The following is a 24999-nucleotide window of genomic DNA, read 5'->3' as shown; positions in this document are numbered from 1 at the left end:
ATACCGTATTTTTTACCCCTGAACTATTTAATAGTGTATTTTAAAGGTATATATGTGTCCACGTGGACACACTACTATTTCTAATTTTGCATTATTTTTTATGTCCACGTGAGCAAATATATATGTTTAAAATACGGTATTAAATAGTCTAGGGAGGTGATAGGTCCTCATGAAAGTTTAGTATCGCAACAGCAAATCCGACCAAAGTTGGAGTATTTTTCAGACCCTTATCCCAAATTTATATGATATACTTTTTTTTCATCTTAAAAAATAATGTATTTTTTTATTTAATAAATATTTAGTGATATTATTAATATTTTTACCTAAATTGGGTCTCATTTTATTTGGCAAAAGATCCATGAAGATATACTTTTTTTTATGACAAGGAAAATCCGCAGTCACTAAACTCGCAAATTACATTGGAGAGTTTGACATAAAAGGCAAATCTCTTGCTTTTGCTATCAAGGGGTATCGAACTTGAGACCTCCAACATAAAAGTTTCATACCGAATCAAAACTATATCTCATAAATAAGAAGAGAAGAAATATTGAAGTTTTTTTCTTTTTGAGTTTTTAACTTTGACTTAACACCTTTCCACTTTAGTATTTTTAGTATAATATAATATGATTACTATGTAATATTTGTTATTTTATAATATATTTTGATTTAATGTAGAGGTAAAATCATAAACCCATTTGTACTTTGGAACTTCGTATAAAATATGATCAATCATTGCAATACGAATATGAGTAATTTAATTCATCAACTATAAACATATTTAATTAGTTCGATCATAGATTTAATTCATCAACTATAAACATAGTAAGATACTCTCTCCATTTCTATTTGTTTGTATTACTTTAGTTCAAATTTTCCATATGACATCTTTAAACTACAAGATTAAAGATATTTTCATACAGTCTACGTATCTTTAGTTCAAGACCACCAAATTCATTTTATTTTATTTTTACATGCGTATTTTTTTAGAGTGGAAAAAGCCTTGCACCCAATGTTCTACCAAGCCAATAAAAGTATTACTGATGTCTTTATATAAACAACCGTTCATAAATCATAGTTAATATTTCTCACATAAATTGCTAATTATGATTAACTAATGTAGATTGGTATAAATAACTAATGCCAGTACGTTTTTCCTAAAGCCCCAGAGAGACATAACAAGGAACTCAATAAACACTTGAGAAACTAAGCAAATCACAAGGATAAGTATTTGTTGCAAATACATTATTTTCATTTACTATGTATACGAAAATTCATTCATCAATTTCAACTGTAAATTCAACACCATATACCCTATCAGTGACGATACTAAGGAGAGATATTCACTTATCCTATTCCCTTTGCTATTATTTTCCTCCACCGATGACAAGTTAATACCGTGGCACAACAGCAATCTTTCTTCTTCTGTTTTTCTTTTTGCACGAATGGCGGACAAGAACTGAACTTCAGCAAGCATATCCATACATAAATAATCAGAGACCCGCAACCTCAGTTTTTGTGCTGCATTCTCCCACTTTCAGCACCAGCATAAGGATCGATTGTCACATTGATAACAGCAGGCTTCCTAGCAGAAAAAGATTCAGTAAGTGCAGATTTAAGTTCATCAGGTGTTCCAACAAGGTATCCTTTTCCTCCAAAGGCTTCAATTAGAAGATGATACGATGCACCAGGAACAAAAGATGTGGGTGCTGGATCTTCTTTATAAGGTCCAGTAATTTCTTCGGGGTTCCTTCTATCACCACCATAAACTCCTCCATTATTAAAGACTATAACCACAACTGGGAGCTGGTAGCGAACTAGGGTCTGCAGTACATAAATTACTCTGAATTAGGATTGTAAATTAAACTTTAAAAGAAAGTGAACCAAGAAATATATGGGAGCCAACGGTGCCATAGGTAAGTTACTCTATAACAAATGTAACTTAGAAGTAGAAGGAATGCCTTCACGAGCATAATTTTTCATTGTAAGGAGTGATCAATGCTATAATATTTAAACAAAAAGTGAAAAAGAGATCATGGTAACCTTAAGAAACGAGGACCAATAAATCCTCATAATTGTATGAGAACACCACCACGGGCAACAAGAGAAAAAAGCTGTACGAGTAACATTACAGGGGATAAACATTAGTTAAGAAAAATCATGAATCACCCCAGAACCGGCAAATAGGGTATAGCACAAGATGGGTACTAGTAATAGAAGGGATTATGGGCCCAACATCAAGAACCAGCACATCAAGGTAAGGGGCCTAGGTTCCAGTCATTATAACTGCTGATGAACTGTTGGTTGATTCAATGACCTATTGAGCAGCTTTCTAGTATATGGGAAGTAAGTGTACTGACTTGTGACATCGAGTTGAGTTCCCTGATTTTGTACCACAAGTTTTAAGTGATCTTACTAACTTATGAGTTATGACACCACTGCATTACACCGCAGCCAAGTCAAGGTATCACTTTCTAAACCCCTAATTTCCCATTTAACTATCTTCTCAACCAGAAAAACAATAAGATCCATCATTTGAGAAGGTTGCTCCATCAGCTGAGCTGGAAAGCAATTCAGATTAAGGGCTTGATGAATTAACCCTAGAAAATTCTGAGCCCATTCAAATCTACTTCACATCATGTGATCAAAAAATGAGTTGGGTTTTAACTTAATAAAGTAGCAGCGGAGAACCTATGAATATTCAACCCCATAAATATGCAAGAGATGGTACTGAACATATTTGTATTTAGTGGTTCATTACAGTTTAAGATCTGTCAGAAATTCCATAAGAGATATTAGTGAACTACTCAGATATCATTACAGTTATTCCACTTAGATATCATTCCTGAAAACCAATGAACTACTCAGAAAGATAGAACCTGCTGTTGACTATTAAATCTTACTAACCCCTGAAATTGCCAATAACGAAACTACATAAGAATCCTTAATCCACAATATTGGGGGAGGACATTAAATGCCTACAGCAGTTCTCTAAGCAGCAGAAAAAAATAGTATTCAGAGCCTAAGCTTAAGCACTGATCAGTTCAACTCCATATTATATGAGAAAAATCTATTCAATTGGGCTTAATTATTACTCACAATCGTAAATGATTTACTAAACGAGACATTAGACAGACTAACAAGCAACAAGATAATGAAGAAGTTCTCTGATTACCAAGAAAGAAAAGCATCATATGTCGAAGATCGGCAAAGCTATTCTAGGGTAACAACTAAAGTCAGTCAGATCCTATTAATAGAGTAAATAGAGGGAAAAAACATATGAAATAGAGGAAGACAACAAACCTCAACTTCCATGGCACTGAAGCCAAATCCAGAGTCCCCTTCAACTGCTACTACAAGCCTTTCAGGTGAAGCAACAGCAGCTGCAATGCAGTACCCCAGACCAACTCCCATTGTCCCCCACGTCCCTGCATCCAACCGGGTCCTTGGCTCGGTCTGAACTAATACTGATCGCCCCACATCCATAGTATTGGCACCTTCGGAGACAACAATTGGAGCAGGACTGCCTAATTGCAGTATTGCATCTCTAATAATTCTCATTGGTGTCATAAAATTAAATGGCACAACATCCTTTGCCAGTTGTGCCTCCATTTTCAAAACATTTTCCTTACTCTTCTTTGATAATGCCTCAACCCAAGGATGAGACTTCCCTAAGCAAAAAGGGTCATCCTTAATCTCCTTATGTATCATCTCAACAACCTTAGTAGCATCACCAACCAACCCTAAACATGGTTTCCTAAGCTCAATCTCCTCCTTATCTACATCAACTAAGATAAACTTCACATCCTTAGACCACTTTGGTGGCTCTCCAAAATGCAAAAGCCAATTAAGCCTCGCGCCAACGATCAACGCCACATCACACTTTCCAATTGCCAGTGACCTTGCAGCCGTAGCAGCTAGCTCATGATTATCAGGCAACAAACCCTTTGCCATTGGTGTTGGCAAAAATGGTATTCCAGTACGCTCAACTAAATTCTTTAAAGCATTTTCAGCTCTAGAAAATGTAGCCCCTTTTCCAAACACAATCAAAGGCCTCTCCGCTTTCCTCAACAAAGCAGCCGCCTTTGCAATTTCCGAATGTTGAACAATGGGTTTAGCAATGAGCTCTTTATTCCTGCAACTCTCAGCATCATCGATCAATTTATGTGCTTCAGTGTCACTAATTGTCTGATGAAGCACATCAGTAGGAAGATCCAAATAACAACCACCTGGCCTGCCAGAGATTGCCCAATCCAAAACACTGAAAACACAGCTGGGGATTTTCGTTATATCAGTTGCTTTAGCTGAGTATTTAGAGAAGGGTTTCACAGCCTCAATTTGATCTAATTCTTGAAAATCGCCACGACCCATTTCTTTCTGATCAGATGACCCAGATATCAGAACCATGGGCCAGGTATTAACGGTTGCATTGGAAAGCCCAGCGAGGCCATGAACGCACCCTGGACCGGAGACGGTGAGAAGAATACCGGGTCGACCGGTAAGATAACCATAAGCCGAAGCCGCGTAACCGGCAGATTGTTCATTGTGGAAAGCAATAAACCGGATACCGAGTCCGACCGACCGGTTCGCAAGGGAAGTAACGGGTATACCGACAACCCCGAACATCCGGTCGACGCCGGCACGTGCAAGGCACATGGCAACGAAGGTGTTGCCGTCGACAGTAGATAGGGTTTGGTGATCGGAATCAGACATTTGAAGTGAATTTTAGAAACAGAGAGACTCTTTTCAGTGATGGATTTTACAGGGAAGATCAATTTGAGTTATTTAAGAAAGGGCAGACGTGTTCGCTTATATATAGGGATTTATTTATTTATGTTTAATATTAGAATACTATTAGTTTCTGCCTACCCCAGATACTTGTATGGCGGCCTGAGGTGCAGAAATTGGTTTCGTCTACTCATCTAATATTTTTACTTTTAACGCTGGTTTATTTTAGTTGTTCATTTTATTAAATTAAAAAATCTTGTAGTAATTAATTATTTTAAAGTGTTCACATTTGTTGTAAAATTTTCTAAAGGCTGAATTAGTAAAATTATATTTTTAATTTTAATTTCTTAATATGTGTATAAAAAATAAAATAATCAATTAATATGAAACGGAGGTAGGATTTTATTGTCCGCTTGCCAAATGAGAAATTCTCGGTTTAACAAAAAATTTGATGGTACATGTCAAGTTGGCTTTGAGGTCTCAAAATGTAAATGATACACACAGAGAAAGTGGGACATGTTCATGTTCTATTTAGGAAAAAAAAATATCCCGAGGGAAGTGGGTCTCTTATCTCTCTCTTGAAGGTTTCTAACCCCCATTTTATGCCAGCTTTTCATCATATATATTGGATCATCAATGTAAATGTAAATTAATCAAAGAAAGCTGGCTTAGAAGTCAGTCCAAAATAGGAGTCCAGAGGTTGATATGTGACCCAACTTAGATAAAAGCACTTCTATCAATATCAATAATAGGTACCAACCAGGCAACATCTGCATAATTATATCTTTTTTCATTCAAATAAAACACATCACAGTAATTTGGTGTTGGTTAGTTGAGTACAATTCTAGATGAAATGCTTTGTAAGATACACATTTTATTGTAGTCCCCACATCGGTAGGATAAGGGACTCGGACTTATTATATGGAGAAATCCTCTGCGAACTTTACCTTCAAATGCACAAAAAAAAAGTCAGAATATTAGTATCATAAGGTTATTAAAGTTTTGCTTATAAACATTTTGGACCAAAATACAAAGCCAAAATCGGCATCTAGTCTACTTACAGTTTCTTCTAAACCCCCAAAACCAGACTGGTTAACTACTTGAAAATTTCACTGGAATTGATACATATATCACAAGAAAGAAAGGAAAAGAAGAAAAACACGGGTTTTGATGATCAGATATCACCCACCAGAAGCCAGAATGAGATATCTTCAGGGACAATACTGTAAAACCAAAACACAAGCCATTAGATAAAAAAATAACATCTTCATATTAGGCTCCATCTTCATCTGATTTACTCTTAGGGAAAGGCAATTGCCCTTCGTTTCGGTCTTCTTCTTCACCCACATGATCAGGTGGAGGGGCTTGCTCCTCTCTTTCATTATTTTCAGGGCGAAAGTTAATAGGGAACTTCGTTACTCTAGGTTTGTCCGTTAATATATTTCTTTGAACCCTATCAATTAGGACTTTCTGTGGAGGCTCTTCTCTCAGCTGCTCAGCATCATAATCGTTGTTCACATAGTACCCAACTCGTACAAATTCCTGCCCCAAATATGAGCAGGTCAACAAGAGGACAGTAACACCAATAATGTCTTCTTCACGAATTTTCAAAGGATCTGGAGGGTCCGCCTAGCATCAAAGTTCGGAAAATATAACATACATTCAATAAGGCAGACAAAGCATTAGTACCACGAGGGACAATTGGAATCCAGGAGATAATACCTGCAAGACAAAGCGGTAATTTCCAACATTTACAGGGCCAACAAGAACGCTTTCTAAAACTTGGTCATATGTCTCATCCTCAGCCGATCCCACATAGATGAGCTTCCATTCCAAATCTGCATGAGCATATGACAAAGAGATTATTATGCAACCAAAATCAAATAAATCATACTTACAACAATATCAACAGAAACAACTAGGGCTCAACTCCAAGCTAATTAGGCTCAGCTACATAAATCCTCACTAACAAAGTGAAACACTTGGTAGTGTAAATCTTGAAAAACAGCCAGAATGTATCTGGCTTAAAAAAAAAAAGAGAATAAATTTGGTGGGAGAATTTCTATCTGCAAAGAATATAGCTTCTAAAGGTTCAACCAATTTATAGATCATTTTACTGAAATTTTGATCCTCAAAAGAGAAAAGAGAACTGTGTTACCATAACAAAATATTAAGTCCATTCTCTTCCGTAGTTAACTACCTAAATAATCTTAAAAGTTGGGAAAGATGGTTTGACGTCCTAATAATCATTTGCTGTTCTGATATAGAACCAAATAATGCCCAATCAGATTAGGAGGATAAACATCCACCTCTGGTTTTGACTTAAGGGGTAAGTAAGCAACAGTACCACAGTATCATCTATCTGTTCTTTGAATTGATGATTTGATGTTTGGCTACTGGCAGATTACAATTTCTCCGAGAGAAAGTACTCATATTATGGGCCATAATCTAATTTATCCCCTTCCATAGTTTTTCCAGGTTCCACCAACTATCATGCCACTAGAGACCAACTCCTATAAATTTTCTACAAATAAATTTTACTGTGTTTTGTTTTTGTTTACAGCTTAATTGACACTTAATTAGATGAACACCTGGGTTCAAAAGTTGTTTCCAACTTGTATCCCATGAATCAAGAAAAGGAAAGTAAGTAAGGTAAACAAAAAATCCTTCTTTTTCTTTGAACCCACCCAATCAAAAATCCCCGAGGATAAAAACTTATTAAAACCCAAATACAGTTTTCACCCAAATAAGCATTTTTATATCCCTCACAACAATCCATTTCACAAAAAACTTCCATCCAGATCCAGTCCCAAGTTTAATGGTATTAAGTTACCGTCTAATCTCATCAACGACCCAAACAGCCCCAAAGGAAATATGCAAAATAGAATGGAGTTAATGTATTAATGCTGCACATAAACATGCTATCAAGTATTATACTAGGAAATTCCTATAACAGTATTAGAAAAATCTTTTTAACTGCAGGCCATCAGAAAATGATAATAGTAGTATGCAGTATGTACTTATCAGTTCTAGAAAAGGAAAGCTTGAACTCTAAAGTTCCTTTTCTTGAAGCTACTGCTGGAACTAACATCATGACATCACCTCCCCCACCTTGAACCAACTAGAAAGCATACTTTACAAGGACATGTCAAGATGCTTCATTGCTTTTAGGCACACATGCAAATAATCTAAAGATCATCAAGTTAGACCATTGATAGTAAGTGCAATGGCATAAAAGCAAAAGCTCAAAACGAGTTCATTCTTAAATCCAAATATCCACAATCAGAATTACAAATCATTTGGTTAAGAGGAGACAGTCCTGGACAGAGGGAAAGATTAGGAACTACTATACATTCTGCTCACAAGTGAAATGGAAGAATAAACAAGCTGGCTTGAAGTCTTGTCAGAAACTCTGTTTTTATCCTAGAAATGATTTTATACTGAAGTCTACTATGACATGGAAAACCAAGATTCCCCAGAAAACCATAGCATGATTATTTCATCTATCAAACTGGCATAGTTTGACATTGGGAAAGCTGGGAAGCACAGCAGATATATATATATATATAGTTTGATGATCAAAATTGGTCAATAACCTGAAAAATATTTCCCTGCACCTGATCTTTCCCACAAGTTATGTTAGGTTTCCCCGGTGATTCATAATCTCAGCTCAAGCCAGGTACAAAGCGTATTTAAGACTCCAACATGAAGAACCCACAAATTTTACCAGCTCCTAGGATTGATTAATCCCATAATTTCCATTCGATTTACTCTGAGCATTTGGAAATATGCAACTTTGCTTATATAATGCTACCAATTACAGCAAGATATGAGCAAAGCCGACCAATTGATGTTATATGATTGAAAGAATCACCGCAGTATCAAGAACCCTACATCAACCAAATTTAAGCATGACCTTTACGTATATGATGTGATCTGAAATTTTAGCATGTGGCTACTCACGAGTCACGTGAACAGCGATTTAGCCTAAGTTGCTTAGCTGATCTTACCAAAATTACTAATGGTGTTGGTTAGCAGTCATTTTAGCTTATCTAGTATAGCTAGCTAGGTCTACAAATTAAATCTTTTTCATTCCACTGTTATCTATCTTTGTAGAATTTCGCCTAGCCCTAGCTTAGGGCTTAGTTCTTCCTCTGATTACACTTCCTAGCTGTATTTTAATAAGTTCAGTTATCCCCAAATTCCAGATTGCATCAGTATGTTTAAACTGAGATACCCTCACACACGAAAATATTTGTCCCTTGGATTTCTGTGACATCAACAAACACTTGTGGAAATTAAAACAATCAGAAAATGAACCTCTAACCCCACAATCTCACAATAGCTTAGCTAAGCATTACTATAATAGGAACAAAATGTAAACAAATTAGTCAAATCAATTGAAATATGAATTTACACTGCCAAGTCCCCCCCAGTCAACTTTCTTTATGAAAGTAACCCTAATAAGTCAACATGCAAAAGAAAGAAAAAAGAGTCAATTTTCTATATGAAAGTAACCCTAATAAGTCAGAGAGATACAACATGCAAAAAGAGGGAAAAGAAGAAGTACCATCTTGGAGAGGAGTGACACACTCGTAAGATATTTCAAACTGGAACGGGGACAAAAACGACGCCGGATTGTCTAATACGGCAACATTCGTGATGTTCACCGCACTCATATTGTATCAACGCTGTAACCCTGGGCGGCGTTGGATCCAGCACAAGAAAAGCTTGGAATCTAAAATCTCCGTCGGAGAGACGGACTTGTTCTCACCGCCATAGTGAATAATTTTCAAGCAGAAAAGGCAACTGGTTAGAACAACAAGCCCACCAAACAAGGAAGCAGCTCTTTTATTTCAATTTACTTGTTTTATACTGTATGACCGGCTGTATCTCCAGCTACCGGCTATAGCAGGTTTTTAATATTGGCGGGAGCTCTCATTCCCAGCTAGCTGTGGCACTTTGGCTTTTAGATGTGTACAACATCAAACAAACAATTCTTACACCTATCATATTTTGCTTTTTAATTCATTTTTAAAAAGATGTCGTTCCTTTTTAATAACTCCTAATTCTAACTTTTCATATAATATTTTAAAACCACAATATTATAAGACACTTTGAGACATTCTACATACTTTTAGTTAAATCCATAAAATTCAAAAGATTTATTTTCTTAAATTTTGTGTCAAGTTAAAATCAAATAAACAAAATTGAAACAATGAAGCAGAGGAAAAGTTATATTAATTAAATTTTATATTTATATAATATTTTATAACCATCTTGATCATAGTAATTATGCAACTTTTAATTGTAGAGACAGTATCTTAAAAAGTAAAATAGATACTCTATGAGAGCTTCCAGTTCTATGTCATTTGATTGGGAACTAGTTATCCCTAGATTAACTATCCTAGGGTTAGTTATCCCGGGATAACTTATCCCATCACTATGCTAATAAATGGTGGGATAAGTTATCCCAAACATGTCAACCAAACAAGTCATCTAAATTTTATTCCAACACTATTTATACTTATCCCTCACACCAAACGATCCCGGGTAAGCAAACTGCAAAGTTGAATCTGTGGGTAACAGTCTTTCCAGTAAGATACACAAGTGCAGACTCACACCTATGTCAGTGTTTCAGCTTGCTCTGCGTGGATCCAATTTGTTTCCAACAATTGCGCACCCACAAAACTGTATAAAATTACACGCACATTTGAACATTGGGTCTCTATACGGTATGGTATAGGATGGCGTCCCACAGTTCTGTACAGCATCGCAATCATAACACAAAGAAGTTCAGCTCTTTCCACGGTGTATGCAGCCATCACAAAGTGATCACATTTTACTCTGTCAACTATTCTATGTAGTATGCATTTATACCTGTGTGTGTGTGTGTGTGTGTGTGTGTGAGAGAGAGAGAGAGAGAGAGTGGAAAATGGAAGTTCCTTGAGAATAAACCAATATTTACAACTATTTTTCAGCCTTCACATCCATTTTTCTAATCTGAGAGCGGAACATGTCAGCTATATCAGCAGATGTGCTACATTCCTCAGGTTTTCTATCTGACACACACCGTATGAATCTGGGGAATCTGACAGAAATACCACGAGATGGATGGACTAAACCAATGGCTGCGTGATGCACTGGTGACACTGTGAAGTCAGCACCCCTTATCACCCACACAACTTCTGGAGAAAACCACATATCCGGAACTTCTTCACTTCGGTAGTAGGGTGGCTTTTTCTGGCAGATCTTGTCCGCATCGAAGAAGTCTCTCATCTGAAAAAGTTAAAAGTCAGCAAGTCCCAATTAGTTCTACTGAGTGCTCTGAAACCAGACTTTCTTCAACTATTATAAAACCCTTTAGTGCCTTCTCTTTTCCTTAAAGATTCTCTTTTGTTGCTATTCTTAATATTTCTTTTTCTTAAAGATTCTCTTTTAGTTTTTCCTTTCCATGGTCATTAACCAAACATAGGAGATTTGAACTCACAGATTCACATTGATTATAAATATATATAAATGTGTTACTGAGAGATGAAGGCCTAACACAACCACAAGATGAAGACCTACTGCAAACACCATCTCTAAATGCACACATAAGAACTTGATATATGGATACATGCTGACACATTAGTACACAAATGATAACAAAAACAAAACTTGAGTTATACTTTAAGGCCAATGATAAAAGCATGCTTCTATGTGCAAGTAGCTAAGATATTTTTCAACAGACAACATTGACTTGCTGAGTTTTCATTTACTTGTCCAGCTATAATATTTTACTTAATTCACAAGCATTTGCAATGATAAAAGCATGCTTCTATGAGCAAGTGGCTAGATATTTTTCAAGAGATAACATTAACTTGCTGAGTTTTCATTTACTTGTCCAGCTATAATATTTTACTTAATTCACAAGCATTTGAATGAAACATAAACTTTTCGAAATCCATAGAGTGTTTGTTCTGCTTAAGCTCTTCGGGACTCCCATAAACATTTCCATTTTCTTAAGCTCTCCTGTCCTATAGTATCCTTTTTTTCCAATAATGGTAGTGTCCGGTCCAACTTGCACACCTTGACTATTCAGGAGGATTAAGTTGGACCTATGCAATCTTGTTACAACTGTTTTTTTTTACAGAGATTTCTGGTGAAAACCTCAAATCTTGAAGCATGGGCAGGTGAACAGAAAGTCTGAGTAAGGAGAACTAACTAAGCTTCCACCGGGTACCCTGCTGTCTCCACCAACACAGGCAATGGGTAATTCCGCCCACTAAGGCTTAAGCAGATGAGAAGAAACCACCAATTGTTTTTCTCCCTATCGGTGTTTGAACCTGAAACCTCGCAATTATCCTCCCACTTCATCAACATTTTGTGCATCCAACCAAAACAGAGTTCTGTAGCAGTTTTACAAAACCCCGTCTATCACCTAAATGAAGGTGGCATAAACTGTAGCAGTTTTACAAGATAACCAACTCCCTATGCTGTAGTGATCTATCTGCTCTATTTTGTGTTCTATTGCTAAATTTGTGAACCACAATCAAACTCAAAAACCATGTGCACCTCAGCATTTCAACAAAACAAAGAAAGAGATGATCTAAAGCCACAGTAGGCTGTTCTATAGACCAAAATAACACGAAGTAATAAAATTCACCAAGCATAAGAGATTGGATGAAGGTCCAGTAATTGAACTCCTATATCAATTTTAACTTGATTAGTAACATGATGGGAAGGGATTAAATTAAACCTCATGCCATCAAAAGACAAACCTTTTATAAGATCAGAAGAGAATTAATCAAGTTATATCATTATGGAACTCACCTCTACATAGAAGGAATCAGAAAACCCAGACATGACCCGGCAGACACTCTGAAATTCCTCTGTGTCAGGGTTGTAGCAGGCCATAAGGAAAGGACTATACCTATAATTTGAAAATGAATGTGTTAATCACATGAAAGCATTCATGCACCAGAATCCAATGCAATTTCTCAGCAGTCATAAAAGAAGCAACAAAGGGGAGGGTGATGTTATCTTACTTGTCCACACAATATATACGCATTACATATAGCAATACAAATTCACATGGTTTATTTTTAGTTTTTTTTTTGGAGAAAGGTAATGAAGTTCCTAACAAGAAAAAAGGTAACAATATTATATATCGTTAATACAAAGCCTGTGCTAAGTCATATTTGCAGTTAAAAAGGAGCAAAAGTAGCAAGAATATTTATGTGTTCTCTTAAAGGATTCCATGATATCTAACAATGAATCTACTTCATCTAGAAATTCTTCTTTACACCAAAAGTGAAACAAAAGCAAACAATTCATATTGATCTACTGAGCAGGACTGTTCAAACAAATGCACATGTTTGTAGCACTGAACTATCAAATGGCATATAATAGCGTACACAATCTACCTTCACTGGTAACACCAGAAATTTCTGTAAAACAAAATTGTCACCAAGCAATCTCAATCAAATAAGATTTCTGGGTGAAAATGCTCAAATTCGTGGAGATTTGCAGTTTGTTTCCTTAACCATCCACATAGTACTTTAGAATAGGCATTCCCGCTCTAAAAAACCTAAATAAGATTTCTAGGTGAAGAAATGCTCAAATTAGTGGGAATTGCAGTTTCATTCCTTAACTGTCTGCATAGAAGAAACCAATGAGGAAAGAAAGATTGGTCAATACCATCCTGCTTTTCTTCCATTCCCATGCCAAGCACCAATTGGAACCAAGTCCAGGGAATCATTTAATCCTTCAACATAGTCTCTCTTGACCTGCAAACAGGTTCCAGGATTAGAACTGAAAATTTCATCTTCTTGATGTAATATATGATGTTTAGAGGCAACACCTTTAACCATGCATCAGAGCGCTTTGATGGTGTGTACCCAGCATCTTCATCAAGAGACTTCACCATGATCCCTTCACATGAAGCATGTAGTGCAGCATTAAGAAAGCTGTTCATCCTAGCCAGTGTGGCTTCATCATCTGCACAAGCATCATCGCACTCTACCTAAAGAAGAAAAAATTACTGAAACACTGACACAGGAATGGCCCATGGCACATACTAACAAACAAAATTTTAAAAAAAAACACAAAGAAGCTTACAGTCATTTCTGTCGCGTACTCTAAATAACCTACTTTGCCGTCACCAAATAAATCCTTCAAATCTGATTTTCAGACAGCAAAATTTTGAAGAATTAAGAAGATAGTAATATTACTTACTAAAACTCCGCACTTATAGGGAGAAACAACGATGCATACATTTTCGCCTTTGACGGAGCGGCAGATTCAACAATCTGCACAAAGAGTTCTAATAGTTATAGGCTCCTAATAACATTCTCCAAAAAATAAAAGACGTGAATGTCCCAAATGAAACAGTAAAAGAGAGCAAAAGAAACAGCTAGGTGTACATCATTGTGAAAGGACTCTAGCTAGCCATGAAAGCCTCACATTGCCTGATCAGCAAAACTTTGAAAGAGGCAGACACATGTAGAAGTCTCCTCAAGCATCACTCCCAGGTTGAAGTAGAAAGACGAAGGTTACTTTTCATATTGAAGCATGCATCACAATATACAAACTAAGATCATGCACCATTTTCGAGATTCTTGATCGAATTAAGAAATCTTATACTCTATCCAAATGACATGGTTCATAGCACAAAGGTCAAATTCGACTCAAGTTGACTTGTCCTCAATTTTTTTTCTTTTTTTCTTTTTTGAACATTGGTGAAGTTGTATTCTTCAGCATTAAGGACATGCTGGCCATCTTCAAAAATTTACAGCCCTAAGCCTAACCAAGATTACAAGCTCCCTATTAATTCTATAATGTGATCTGCATCTTTACAGAGTTGTTTACAGCAAAAAGTAAAGATACCAAACAATTCCATTTTACTTTGTGAATGGAATTCAATTCTTTTCATTTTTTTCACAACAAAATTTGTTTATAACTACATTAAAAATCACATAAATATTACTACAACAACAAGTGTCAACAACATATCCAGTGTAATCCCACAAGTGGAGTCAAGGGAGGGTGGTGTGTATGCAGTCTTGCCCCTACCTTGTGAAGGTAGAGAGGTTTTTCCGGATAGACCTTCGGCTCTACTAAAGTATACCACCGTCAAGTATTGAAAGGAAAGCTTATTCAAATAATAAGAAGAAGAATCATCATCAATTGCATTATATAAGCTATTTCCTTAAGTGAGTTGCTTAACGAAAAGCTTATTCAAATAATCAGAAGAATAATCATTTTCAAAATGCTTAAGCTGTGTCAAACAAACAACTAACTAAAGTCATACCAGCAGTCACATAAATATTACTACAGAACCAGATAATTTAGACAAAAATATTTTTAATATGTTTAAGAGCATTGTAATCAATAAAAAAAAGTTGTTCGGCTCTCTAAATAGTGATTGTAAAAAACATGAGTTGATCCATAATGAGTATTAGATTGAAAATCTCATAAAGAAGACTGTCAAGTCCAATCCCGAAGATGCAAAGAGCCCTATAAATCAGATAGAGGGAGTATATTTTTATTTCTATAGCTTCACATATTCTCTACCCTTTCCAATAATCTTTTGATATATCATTTTTCTTTAGGATTGCATTTAACTCCATCTATTTCTACAAATGTTAGAGCCCCCTGAATTGTGTAACCTGGAAGTCTTATTGTCCAATATTAAGGACTTCTTAATGAAATAAGATTAACATTTTCAGGGTTATCTTTCCTCACCCAAAAGAAACAAACCTTGCACTGGATAAGTTTCCATAATATTTCTCCATATGAGAAAGTAATACCATAAACAAATTGGCTATTTGGTTTAGAGTTACTGATAAACTAGTAGCTCTTAGCACATGTTTTCCCTGATTTCACTAGAATAGAGAGGCGGCGAGAATCACTATTGCAAGTTAGTCACAAAGTAAATGATTGATGATTCCTAGGATTTCCAGTCAAAATCTGGTGCAATGCTTCAGTGAGACCTTAAATGTTTTATTAGTTATAGACCTGTTCACATCACATACATTTGTGACTCATCACCGAGTAAATTCATCTATCGAAGCTTAACCAGATTAACAAACTGCCCCTAACTCATTAACAAGATGTTTCTCTTGTCGATCAAAACTGGTGAGTATTTATCCACACCAAAAAAAAAGATATTATGTATCAGTAGCAATGTAAAGGATAGACAGTATGTAATAGAAGGCACGGAGATCCAAAAACAATTGGAGAAATGGTTATAGTATTACTGTTCTCCGTTTGCAAACATGATATCGAAAACAAAAATGCATATCTCAACCTGCACAAAGAATGAAAAAAGAAAGAAATGTCAGATACCAAAGATGATATTTTTACAGAGCAAACATCTTTTAGGGAGAGTGCACCATAGGCACTGCAGAAAAAACTTAACTGATCTAGTGTTCAATAAGTTACTTACTTCATTACATAATAAACATAACATATAAAAAAAATTCTTATTACTTAAGGATGTGAAATACAAAAGAATGAGGAGCCAATCTGCTATGTTTATTGCAGACATGGATAAGGAAGGTAAGCCATCATCCTTCCATACACAATGTCCTGATGATAAATCAAATTTTGAGGACATCAGAAGGCTAGAAAATTCCTAATTGAGAATATTGACAGGACCTTAATTTTATCTAACGCAATGATGGAATCTTTGGACCCCCTCTCACGTGAAGATAGTTCTTGGAACGACATGAGCTTTGGACCATTTTGTCTATCAATTGCAACAACCTGAAAAAAATGGAGATCACTCCATAAACAACAAAATTTCATCAATAGCAATTACAAAAACAACATTCCCAGTGTAATCCCACAAGTGAAGTTTGGAGAGGGTAGAATGTACGCAAACCTTACCCCCCTACCGTTATGGGGTAGAGAAGCTATTTTTGATATACCCTCGGCTCAAAAGAGGTGTAATCAAAGCAAGATTGAAAGAAAAATAATGACAACAAAATAGCAAGATACACAAAGAAAATGAAGCAACATGTAGTGATAAAAATTGAAGAATAAGATACTACACGACTACTAAAAATGAGAAGATGAGAAAAGGAGATTGACACGCTGCCTTTCCCACCTAAAAGCATGACAAGACTCAGCTACCTAATACTCTTCTAAATTAATCCTCAATCTCCATACCTTCCTAGCTAGGATTCTAAGGTCATGTCTTTATAGTAAGCTGAAAATGTGTCGTGTCTAGTCTAATCACCTCCCCCAGTTCTTCTTCAATCTACCTCTACCTCTCTTATAACCTGCTATAGCCGATCTCTAACACATCTTCATCTTCATTAGTGCATTTATACATCTCTTCACATGCTCGAACCATCTCAGTCTCGTTTCTCACATCTTGTCCACCACAGAAATCACTCCCACCTTATCTTGTATAACTTTGTTCTTTATCTTATCTCTCTTAGTATGCCCACACAGCCATCTAAGCATCCTTATTTTCATTGTATCTTCTAAATGTGTGTGTTCTTGACTAGTCAGCATGTTGCCCCATACAACAATGTAGGTCTAGGTCTAATTGTCACTCTGTAGAACTTATCTTTATGATGATACATTCTTATCACATAATACCCTAGACATAAGCTTTCATTTCACTCATCTCGCTCCAATACGATGTGCAGCAGCATCATCAACACCCGGTTTTCTTGGATAATAGAGCCAAGATACCACATTCGTCACAGGATAAAGGTGTCCTAATATATATACAAGTGCCCCTTTATTCAGACACAAATTTCCATATTTACACCCTACATATACCTATAACTAGACAAGATTTTTGGATCCTCGGTGTATTCAACCAGATTTTAGAAATAAAAATCTTAAGGCCTAGCACATGCCAAGTTCCCCAGCTTACCACCTTTCGGGTCTAAACAATGACTAGAAGCACAAAATTGAACTTTTTTAATATAACCATGGTGTCCGGGATAGCTTTCGCGCAACTTGACTAATTCCACAAGATACTTGTCACCTCCCACACAACAGGTACCTGGTAACTCTATCCACCAAGGTTAGGGCAGATGAGAAGAATCACCTAGTGTGTCTCCGCTGAGTTTTGAACCTGAAACCTCAAGATTCTCAACCATTAATATATAAAGAAAAAAAATGGTCCAACCTTCAAATTCCATCCTAATTAATAATTGTTGTGTCTCAAGAGTTAGTCTTCTCTTCTCCTATTTCTTTTCCTTTTGAACTTCTTTCACTCTCTGACTTATGTTGAATCATTGTTTTTATTTATTGTTATGAGCTGCTTTTTCTTCTTTTACGGCAATATTATTATTCTTTTAGTTGGATATAAGTTTTTTGTTGTGTCTTAGCATATGCTTTACTCAATATTTGATGTTTGGATGCTCTAATAAGCACCATCAATCTTTTCCTTTTTTGGACAGCCTTAAAACTGCTTGCAGTGTTATTAATTAGGTCTTATGTCCAATTACATCCTTCAAATATAATATCTTGTGAAATCTGTATAGCATCCCTATTTTTCAAAAATTTCATTGGTATGTGACAACCCCCCAAATCTTTCTACTTACAAGTTACAACAACAACATACCCAGTGTAATCCCACAAGTGGGGTATGCGGAGGGTAGTGTGTACACTGTACGCAAACCTTACCCCTACCTTAAGAGGTAGAGAGGCTGTTTTCGATAGCCCCAAACCTTTCTACTTAAAAGTGGAATTTTGAAGAAATACCTCTGCATCCAAGATAAATGTTGCTCCTCTGGAATCACATGATTCTGTAATTATGTTGACCAAATCCGGAAATCTAGATGTTGTTTCATCCCCATTCCTTGAAAATACACGGACTGAACCATCAGACAGTTTATGAATTTGAGCTCGCTGACCATCATATCTGCAAATAGAGATCTTTGAAGATATAATTATATTCCAACATTCAACATCAAAAAGAAATAGTTCAACATGGATAAAGCATATGTAAGAATCTCTCTCTTTAGATGTCCGTCAAATGTCAATACATTCATCTATCTTTTTGGTGCATAATTGTTCATCAAGGTTGCATACACACCACCCTCCCTAGATCCCACTAGTGGTAGTGGGATTACACTGTATATGTTGCTGTTGTTGATTGTTGCAAATTTGGGTAATAACCCACTAAAATGAGAATTTCATGTGATAACTCAGGCACACATATGTTTACTTAAAATGGAAGCACAGAAAAGGTAAAGCCCCAACAAGTGTCATCTCTTTTGTGCTTTTTGAACATAATTGACTCATAAGAGACAATAGGCTGCTAAATAGAGGACTGTGATACTACAAGGAGCCATCACTACTCTGCTTGCACCACGACGAGAACGAATAACAATATTAGGTTTGGATTAAAATAAATGACTATTAAATAAGAAGAGAAACCCACCACATCAGGTAGTAAAACACAAAGAAGAAAATTACTAAGCTCTTTGAAACCAGTACCTCAATGATATGACTGAGGAATTTCTCAAAAGGAATGTGAACTCCAAATAACCCTACAACCACTACCCCTAAAGTTTATGAAGACAGTTGAACTTCTTTAACAATGTCTTACCAGAACTGAAGATATAGAGAAATATAAAAAGAGTTTCTAAAATTGTACTTGGAGAAAGAATTATTAAATGATCGTGAACCCATCCTACCTGCAATCAACAAAAAGTTAACTACCAGAAGCTAAAAGAATATTAGCTCTACTACTCGAATTATTTTTTCGTCCTCTCTTTTCTTTGCTTTTGCTCCTCCTCTTGTTTTTTTTTTCGGTGGGGGGAGGTAGGTGCTCTAGTACTCTCAATTTCTTGAAGACAGATAATATGGTCTGTTATTACGTGATGCTAACAAAGCAGAATTCCCACAAAGAAACATACTTCATGATAATTACTTTAAGAACAAGCCCAACCCACAGAAATCCCGAAGGAGATGCTTCGCAATTCAGGGATCCTGTGTTCCCAGCAGCTCCTCTAGATTGGTAATTTCATTCTCCCACAGTGTCCATTTCATAACATCGAGGGATTACTAAGCAAATGAAACAATTAGCAAACATGCCCAAGGACTCAGATTTAGAAGTGATTTTTTTTTAAAAAAAATCAAGAAAATAAGAGCAAATAACAGGTTTTGTTAGCGGTTACTTGTATTCACATGTAAAGGCTTTGTTGTGAAAGAGTTTCATCACTTGAGGGACCCCATTAGTAATCCTATCACAAGCAAAAATTGAGAAAGTTTAAGACATGGCTTCGTCAGGAAAGAAACAGCAGGATGAAGTGCAGTATAGCAATAATATATGTACTTTGCAAGCATTGGTTTGATGGGTATGCCTGGAGCCATTGACAATGTATTTGAAGAAAACTCAATCCCCTTCTCCATCAAGGAAGGAACAAGTACATCCTGATCGAAACAGAGACTACATAAATTAAACACAAACGACAATCATTACATAGTCCAGGCAAATAATACTCAAATATTAATAGGCTCCTGGGGAAGGATATAAGTGAGAACTGAAATACTTCATTATTTTAAAACAGCACTTTTAGGATTATCGAAGCAGAAAGACAGAAAATAATAGCTATTTGTTTTCAATATTTGGAAGACAAATTGAGTGACACGGGATTTAGGAGACCAACATGAAGCAGTGAACAAGATAGCAATGTTGAGCTGGCCAGGTGAGTAATAAAAATAGAGCACTAACAGAGCTTAAAACTAGAAGAAATAGTGAATGCTTAGTGTGAACAAGGCCTTCACCTCCCGTTGGTGGAACTAACAACACATTTCTGTTGTAACTTATCCCTGACTGGGATATTAGCTGTATCATGAGAATTTCTATCTTCACTTGAAAGTTGTTCTTTTTCTAACTTACCGTGGACTTCGCAAAAATAAAAATAAAATCATGGCACCCAACTGGAGATAGAAAAAGAACAACTTTCAATAGACCTGGATTTTATAAGTGGTTAGAGAGAGCACACTTCTAGATTAAACTTTTAAAATTAGTAAAAGTAACACTTCAATCTAAAAGTAAATAGGAAGTACACTCTCTCTAACAGATTAAACTTTTAGATGAGATGGCCAACCACTTCAACAATAATTTGAAACATATATTACAACTTAAAGTTCATAAGCACTTAAAAGAAAAGAATACCACCACTTAACTCTTGACAGTAAACTATTAGAGACATGATGATTGAATCTTACCAAGCTGGGAAGGATGTTATACGCTTCTACTACTTCTGCTGAAAGACGCTAACAGCAAGGAAATGAAAAATTACTCGTTAGTAGGCAAACCACTGAGGCAAAATTAATGAGTTAGAAACGAAAGGGAAAAGCACAAGATATGAAAGTAGAATATAAATTAAAGAATCAAGACACAGCTTCCCACTTCAATCAATAATAGGGCAGATCAAAAGTAAACCAAACATCAACTGCCAGCAATTTTTACTCATGTCCTCGAAAGAGAACCATCTTCAAATGTAGTCAACCAAAGGATAAGCACAGGACCCAAGGTGAAAACATTCATGAAGAATGGGCTTTCTTACAAATGAAATAAAAGAAAGATTACTGTTGACACTTGACAGGATGGCAACCTCCAGAGGAATAGAATATAAACCTGCAGACAATCTTTCAGGTTTTCGACCAGTCCTTCATAAGGAGTAGAATTGAACACAACTGCTTGAGCTAATGCAGGAAGAACAGTTCTCATCATGGCTCCAATGCGCAAATTCCGAACCTAACTTGCAACAGAAAAGGTAAATAAAGTTGAAATGGCCAAAGAAAAAGGCAAGAATCTGCCACACATCATCTTCCACAACAAGTCGACAAATTATTGAACTTTGAAAGTGGCAGAACAAGAAAATGTGCTTGTTTAGGTCTTTATTTAGATTAAAAGTGTTCTCCCAGGGTAGCTAACTCATCATTAGTTTGTGTAAACTGTACCTTTTTTTACTTTTTTGAAGACCGTGAACTCTTCTAGAGCCAGTGGCACAAGGTTCGAACCCCGGTGGATAATGAGCCAAATTCTACCCTTCTCCAACTATAATATCAAGCTTTTGGTAGGGTTCGAGAACCCATGACGTGCACCTAACCCACACATCATGCTCTACACTTTCACCACTAGACCAAAAACCTGGGCACTTAATCCACAAAACTACATGCTCTCCTAAAGCCAATACTGAAATGATATCAATCGAGAACTATGGATGGCAGAGAGTTTCATTAAAGATGCTTGATCTTTTTCAATAACCTGATGCTATATGGGGAGCACAAAGGAAGCAAACTTTCAACTGTGGATATATGTAAATAAGTATTTAAATTAACCCATGCTTTGACAATGAAAGAGGGAAGAGAAACTACTGCAATATAAATAGATTTGGGACAGATATTGGACTGGAAAGCTCAATACTCCAGTGATTATACTAATCTATTAGGTTGAGTTTGCCAACAAGGGCAATTTAAAACAAACTAGACGCAACTGGTTGAGGGGAGCAAGGGGGCAAAAAGATCTAGAAAGTTATCCTTTACTAGCTTATGCCATTTAATTATGAGATATTGCAGGATTTGATAAAACTTTGGGGAATGCTCTTATCAGTATTACTATTACACATTTATGGACCTACAACACCAAAGAAAGGATTTTATTCCTTGAAAACTGAAACCGTAAACTTACCAAAGTTCTCACAAGAAACTTCATCTCCTTCTCTCTACATGAACACATGAGATTGACAATCAGGCTTTTCTTTCGGATGGCGCTCCCACTACCTGCTTGCAAGCTATGCATTGCATATGGAAATTAAGGTTTCATACCAAGCTTACAGCACGACTAGAAAGGTAGGGTAAACATATAATATTGAGGTAAATTGATAAAATTCAGTATTTTTCAATACAATAAGCTCCATATTGTTAATACATTGTCTTCGTTCCATTTTATTTTCCACATAAAACTTGACATTTCTTTTGGTAAGCTAATTTTAAAACTTAGCATTATTCATACGATATTTGCTTCCAATATTTATTTTCCACATAACTAATACCTGCATAAGTTATGTGAGAATGTGTGTTATCTTTTTTTTTTTTTATGACAAGGAAAACCCGCAGCCGCTACCCTTTGGGTGCGCACAGGGTAAAACCTCCGCTCCTATGCAATAGCTCGCAAACCACATAGGAGAGGTAACCCGCACTAGGCAAGCCTGGTGCGACGAGCTCGACCCAGAAGGCAAACTCCTTGCTTTCGCTGGCAAGGGGTTTCGAACTTGAGACCTCCAACATGGAAGTCCCAAGCCCAAATTACTGGGTCACCCCGAAGGGTAGAATGTATGTGTTATCTTATACAAGATTGAATGTGAACAAGAATCTAGCTATTAATAATACTTGGATCAAACCACCGAATCTTGAGTCGAGGGTCTACCAAAAACAACTCTTCTACCCCACAAAGGTAAGGATAACGTCTACGTATATCCTATGCTCCCCAGACTGCAGGTGTAGGATTACACTGGTATGTTGTTGTTGTTGTGAGCTCAAGATAAACTATCCTAGTTGTACATTTGCAGGTAAAGTGGATAGCATCTCCCTCTCTATATAATAGAATCTTGATGAGGTACTTTTCAGAAAACAGACAGCAAATGGTGGATACCTCCAAATATAAGAAGTCAATCTTACATCTGAAGTTAAAAAAAAAGTAGTCCAACTAATATGCAGCCCAGTCCCGAAACAAAGAAAAAGAAGTCACAAAGACAATTGTTAGAACAGGAATAGGTTTATACAATCCTATTATAATAGAAATAGGTTTATACAATCCTATTAGAATAAGAATAGGTTTATATAATTCTATTAGAATAGGAATAAGAATAGAAATAGAAATAGAAATAGGAATACTAAATAGTATCCTACTTGGTAAAGGATTGTATTCTAGGGTCTGTAAATATGGTCTCAATGTAATAATGTAAATGACAACAACAATTCAATAATATTCTTCTCCAATATTTCTCACACGGTATTAGAGCTAGACCCATCTCAATTTGTTGTTCACTGATGATGGACCCACATTTAGAAGTGTTCACGCTCCAGTTAAGGTCTGGGCGTGTGGGGGAGTGTTAGCATGTCCCATATCGGTAGAGGGATGAGAACTTGGTCTCGTTATATGGACTTGGACAAACCTCCCCTCATGAGCTAGCTTTTGAGGTTGAGTTAGGCCTATGTGTCATATCTTAACATGGTATCAGAGCCATCATTCCGATGACAACTTTTTCACATTTAATTTGTGTAGCACCGTGCCATCATTCCGGTGACTACATTTTCATATTTAATTTGTGTAGCACCATGTCATCCTTATGGTGACTACCATTTTTTTGCATATCTTATTTGTGTAGCATCGTGCATCTCTTCGGACTACTTTTAATATTTAATTTGTGTACCGTGGATTTTTCAGAACTATTTTCTCATATCTGAGTTGCATAGCATCATGTGTCCTTTCAGTGACTCCTCATATTTGATTTGCATAGTTCCATTCGTCTTTTCGGTGACTCCTCAAATCTGATTTGCGTAGAGTTGTGCCATCATTCCAACTTTACTCGTATAATTTTTCTTTTTCAGCAGGGTCGTGCATCATTCCGACCCTACCCATATTATTTCTCTTTTTCAATGGGGTCGTTCCATCAATTCGAACTATCCTATATAATTTCTATTTTCTAGTTGGGTCGTGACATCATTCCGACCCTACCCATATAATTTTATTTCTTAGATTGTGACCAATTTTAGTCATCAAATCTAATACTCCGGCATATGAACATGTTCCGGCCAGTTTTTCGGTGACTTGTTTGTATCGACTCGTCTATTGATTCCAACATGATCCACATACTTTATACTAGATTTAGAGAATGTACAACGACCGTTGCATTGTGAGAAGTCTATATGGAGGAACCACCTAATTTTGTTGCTCAATGGGAGTTTAGTAGCCTTGTATGTTGATTACGTAAGTCACTCTATGGTCTGAAACAGTCTTTGCAAGCTTGGTTTGAGAAGTTCCAACACTGTAATTTTATCACTCTGTGTTTTATCGGCATTATGCATCAAATTAAGTATTTCATGAGAAGACCAAGAACATTGAGATTGATTGTCAATTTTGTGAAGTTGAGTGATCAACTTGCAGATATCTCACCAAGCCTCTAATCGGTCCTCGTGTTAATTACATTTGTAACAAGCTAGGTACAAGAATTGTATGCACTAGCTTGAGGGGGAGTGTTAGAATAGAAATAGGTATATACAATCCTACTTAGAATAGGAATA

General features: G+C 36.2%; 3 protein-coding genes across 18 annotated transcripts in view; all 3 read right to left on the bottom strand.

Annotated features, from left to right (window-relative positions):
• Positions 1-1107: 1107 nt before the first annotated feature.
• On the bottom strand, positions 1108-4807 carry LOC102604551 (2-hydroxyacyl-CoA lyase). Its single transcript, XM_006357743.2, has 2 exons — positions 3301-4807; positions 1108-1821 (listed from the first exon to the last, which is right to left on the bottom strand). Exons 1-2 carry the CDS (start codon positions 4708-4710, stop codon positions 1507-1509), a joined length of 1725 nt encoding a protein of 574 aa, XP_006357805.1. The 5' UTR covers positions 4711-4807; the 3' UTR covers positions 1108-1506.
• Positions 4808-5474: 667 nt separating this feature from the next.
• Positions 5475-9576, bottom strand: LOC102604221 (histone chaperone ASF1B-like). 2 transcript variants are annotated; one of them, XR_001474784.1, is made up of 4 exons: positions 9296-9576; positions 6448-6563; positions 5787-6354; positions 5475-5672 (listed from the first exon to the last, which is right to left on the bottom strand). XR_001474784.1 is itself a non-coding variant. In XM_006357742.2 (3 exons), the coding sequence occupies exons 1-3, from the start codon at positions 9402-9404 to the stop codon at positions 5998-6000; spliced, it is 582 nt and encodes a 193-aa protein (XP_006357804.1). In that variant the 5' UTR covers positions 9405-9576; the 3' UTR covers positions 5692-5997. The 2 variants fall into 2 exon arrangements, 1 of the variants encoding a protein (XP_006357804.1); XM_006357742.2 differs by lacking the exon at positions 5475-5672 and having other exon boundaries at positions 5692-6354.
• A 1075-nt stretch (positions 9577-10651) lies between these two features.
• Positions 10652-24999, bottom strand: part of LOC102603887 (DNA ligase 1) — a 20541-nt gene continuing 6193 nt past the window's right edge. For 3 of the 15 annotated variants that reach the window (XM_006357741.2, XM_015313595.1, XM_015313608.1), the window contains exons 6-19: positions 22385-22487; positions 21329-21448; positions 20917-20964; positions 20018-20115; positions 19860-19925; positions 18439-18598; positions 16369-16476; positions 15969-16018; positions 13984-14018; positions 13828-13889; positions 13571-13732; positions 13408-13496; positions 12541-12640; positions 10652-11004 (exon numbers count right to left, since the gene is read on the bottom strand). In XM_006357741.2, the coding sequence (XP_006357803.1) occupies positions 10696-11004; positions 12541-12640; positions 13408-13496; positions 13571-13732; positions 13828-13889; positions 13984-14018; positions 15969-16018; positions 16369-16476; positions 18439-18598; positions 19860-19925; positions 20018-20115; positions 20917-20964; positions 21329-21448; positions 22385-22487 (1510 nt within the window). In that variant the 3' untranslated portion in view covers positions 10652-10695. Of the gene's footprint in view, positions 11005-12540; positions 12641-13407; positions 13497-13570; positions 13733-13827; positions 13890-13944; positions 14019-15968; positions 16019-16368; positions 16477-18438; positions 18599-19859; positions 19926-20017; positions 20116-20916; positions 20965-21328; positions 21449-22384; positions 22488-24999 lie in introns of those variants that run through there. The other 12 variants (XM_015313594.1, XM_015313596.1, XM_015313598.1 and 9 more) reach the window with 12 other exon arrangements.

The sequence above is a fragment of the Solanum tuberosum genome, unplaced genomic scaffold (genome assembly GCF_000226075.1).
Source record: "Solanum tuberosum cultivar DM 1-3 516 R44 unplaced genomic scaffold, SolTub_3.0 scf00244, whole genome shotgun sequence".
Classification (NCBI taxonomy): Eukaryota; Viridiplantae; Streptophyta; class Magnoliopsida; order Solanales; family Solanaceae; genus Solanum; species Solanum tuberosum.
Note: the sequence above shows the minus strand (reverse complement) of the source record. Positions and strands in the feature narration are given on the sequence as shown.

Bases quoted from the DNA above. Each gene is read 5' to 3' on its own strand.
- LOC102604551 (XM_006357743.2), bottom strand. From the start codon at position 4,710: ATGTCTGATTCCGATCACCAAACCCTATCTACTGTCGACGGCAACACC. The intron at 1,822-3,300 runs GTTTGTTGTCTT...TATGTACTGCAG, and splicing joins TCAGTGCCATGGAAGTTGAG to ACCCTAGTTCGCTACCAGCT.
- LOC102604221 (XM_006357742.2), bottom strand. From the start codon at position 9,404: ATGAGTGCGGTGAACATCACGAATGTTGCCGTATTAGACAATCCGGCG. The intron at 6,564-9,295 runs GTACTTCTTCTT...ATGCTCATGCAG, and splicing joins TGTCACTCCTCTCCAAGATG to ATTTGGAATGGAAGCTCATC. The intron at 6,355-6,447 runs GTATTATCTCCT...CTTTGATGCTAG, and splicing joins ATTACCGCTTTGTCTTGCAG to GCGGACCCTCCAGATCCTTT.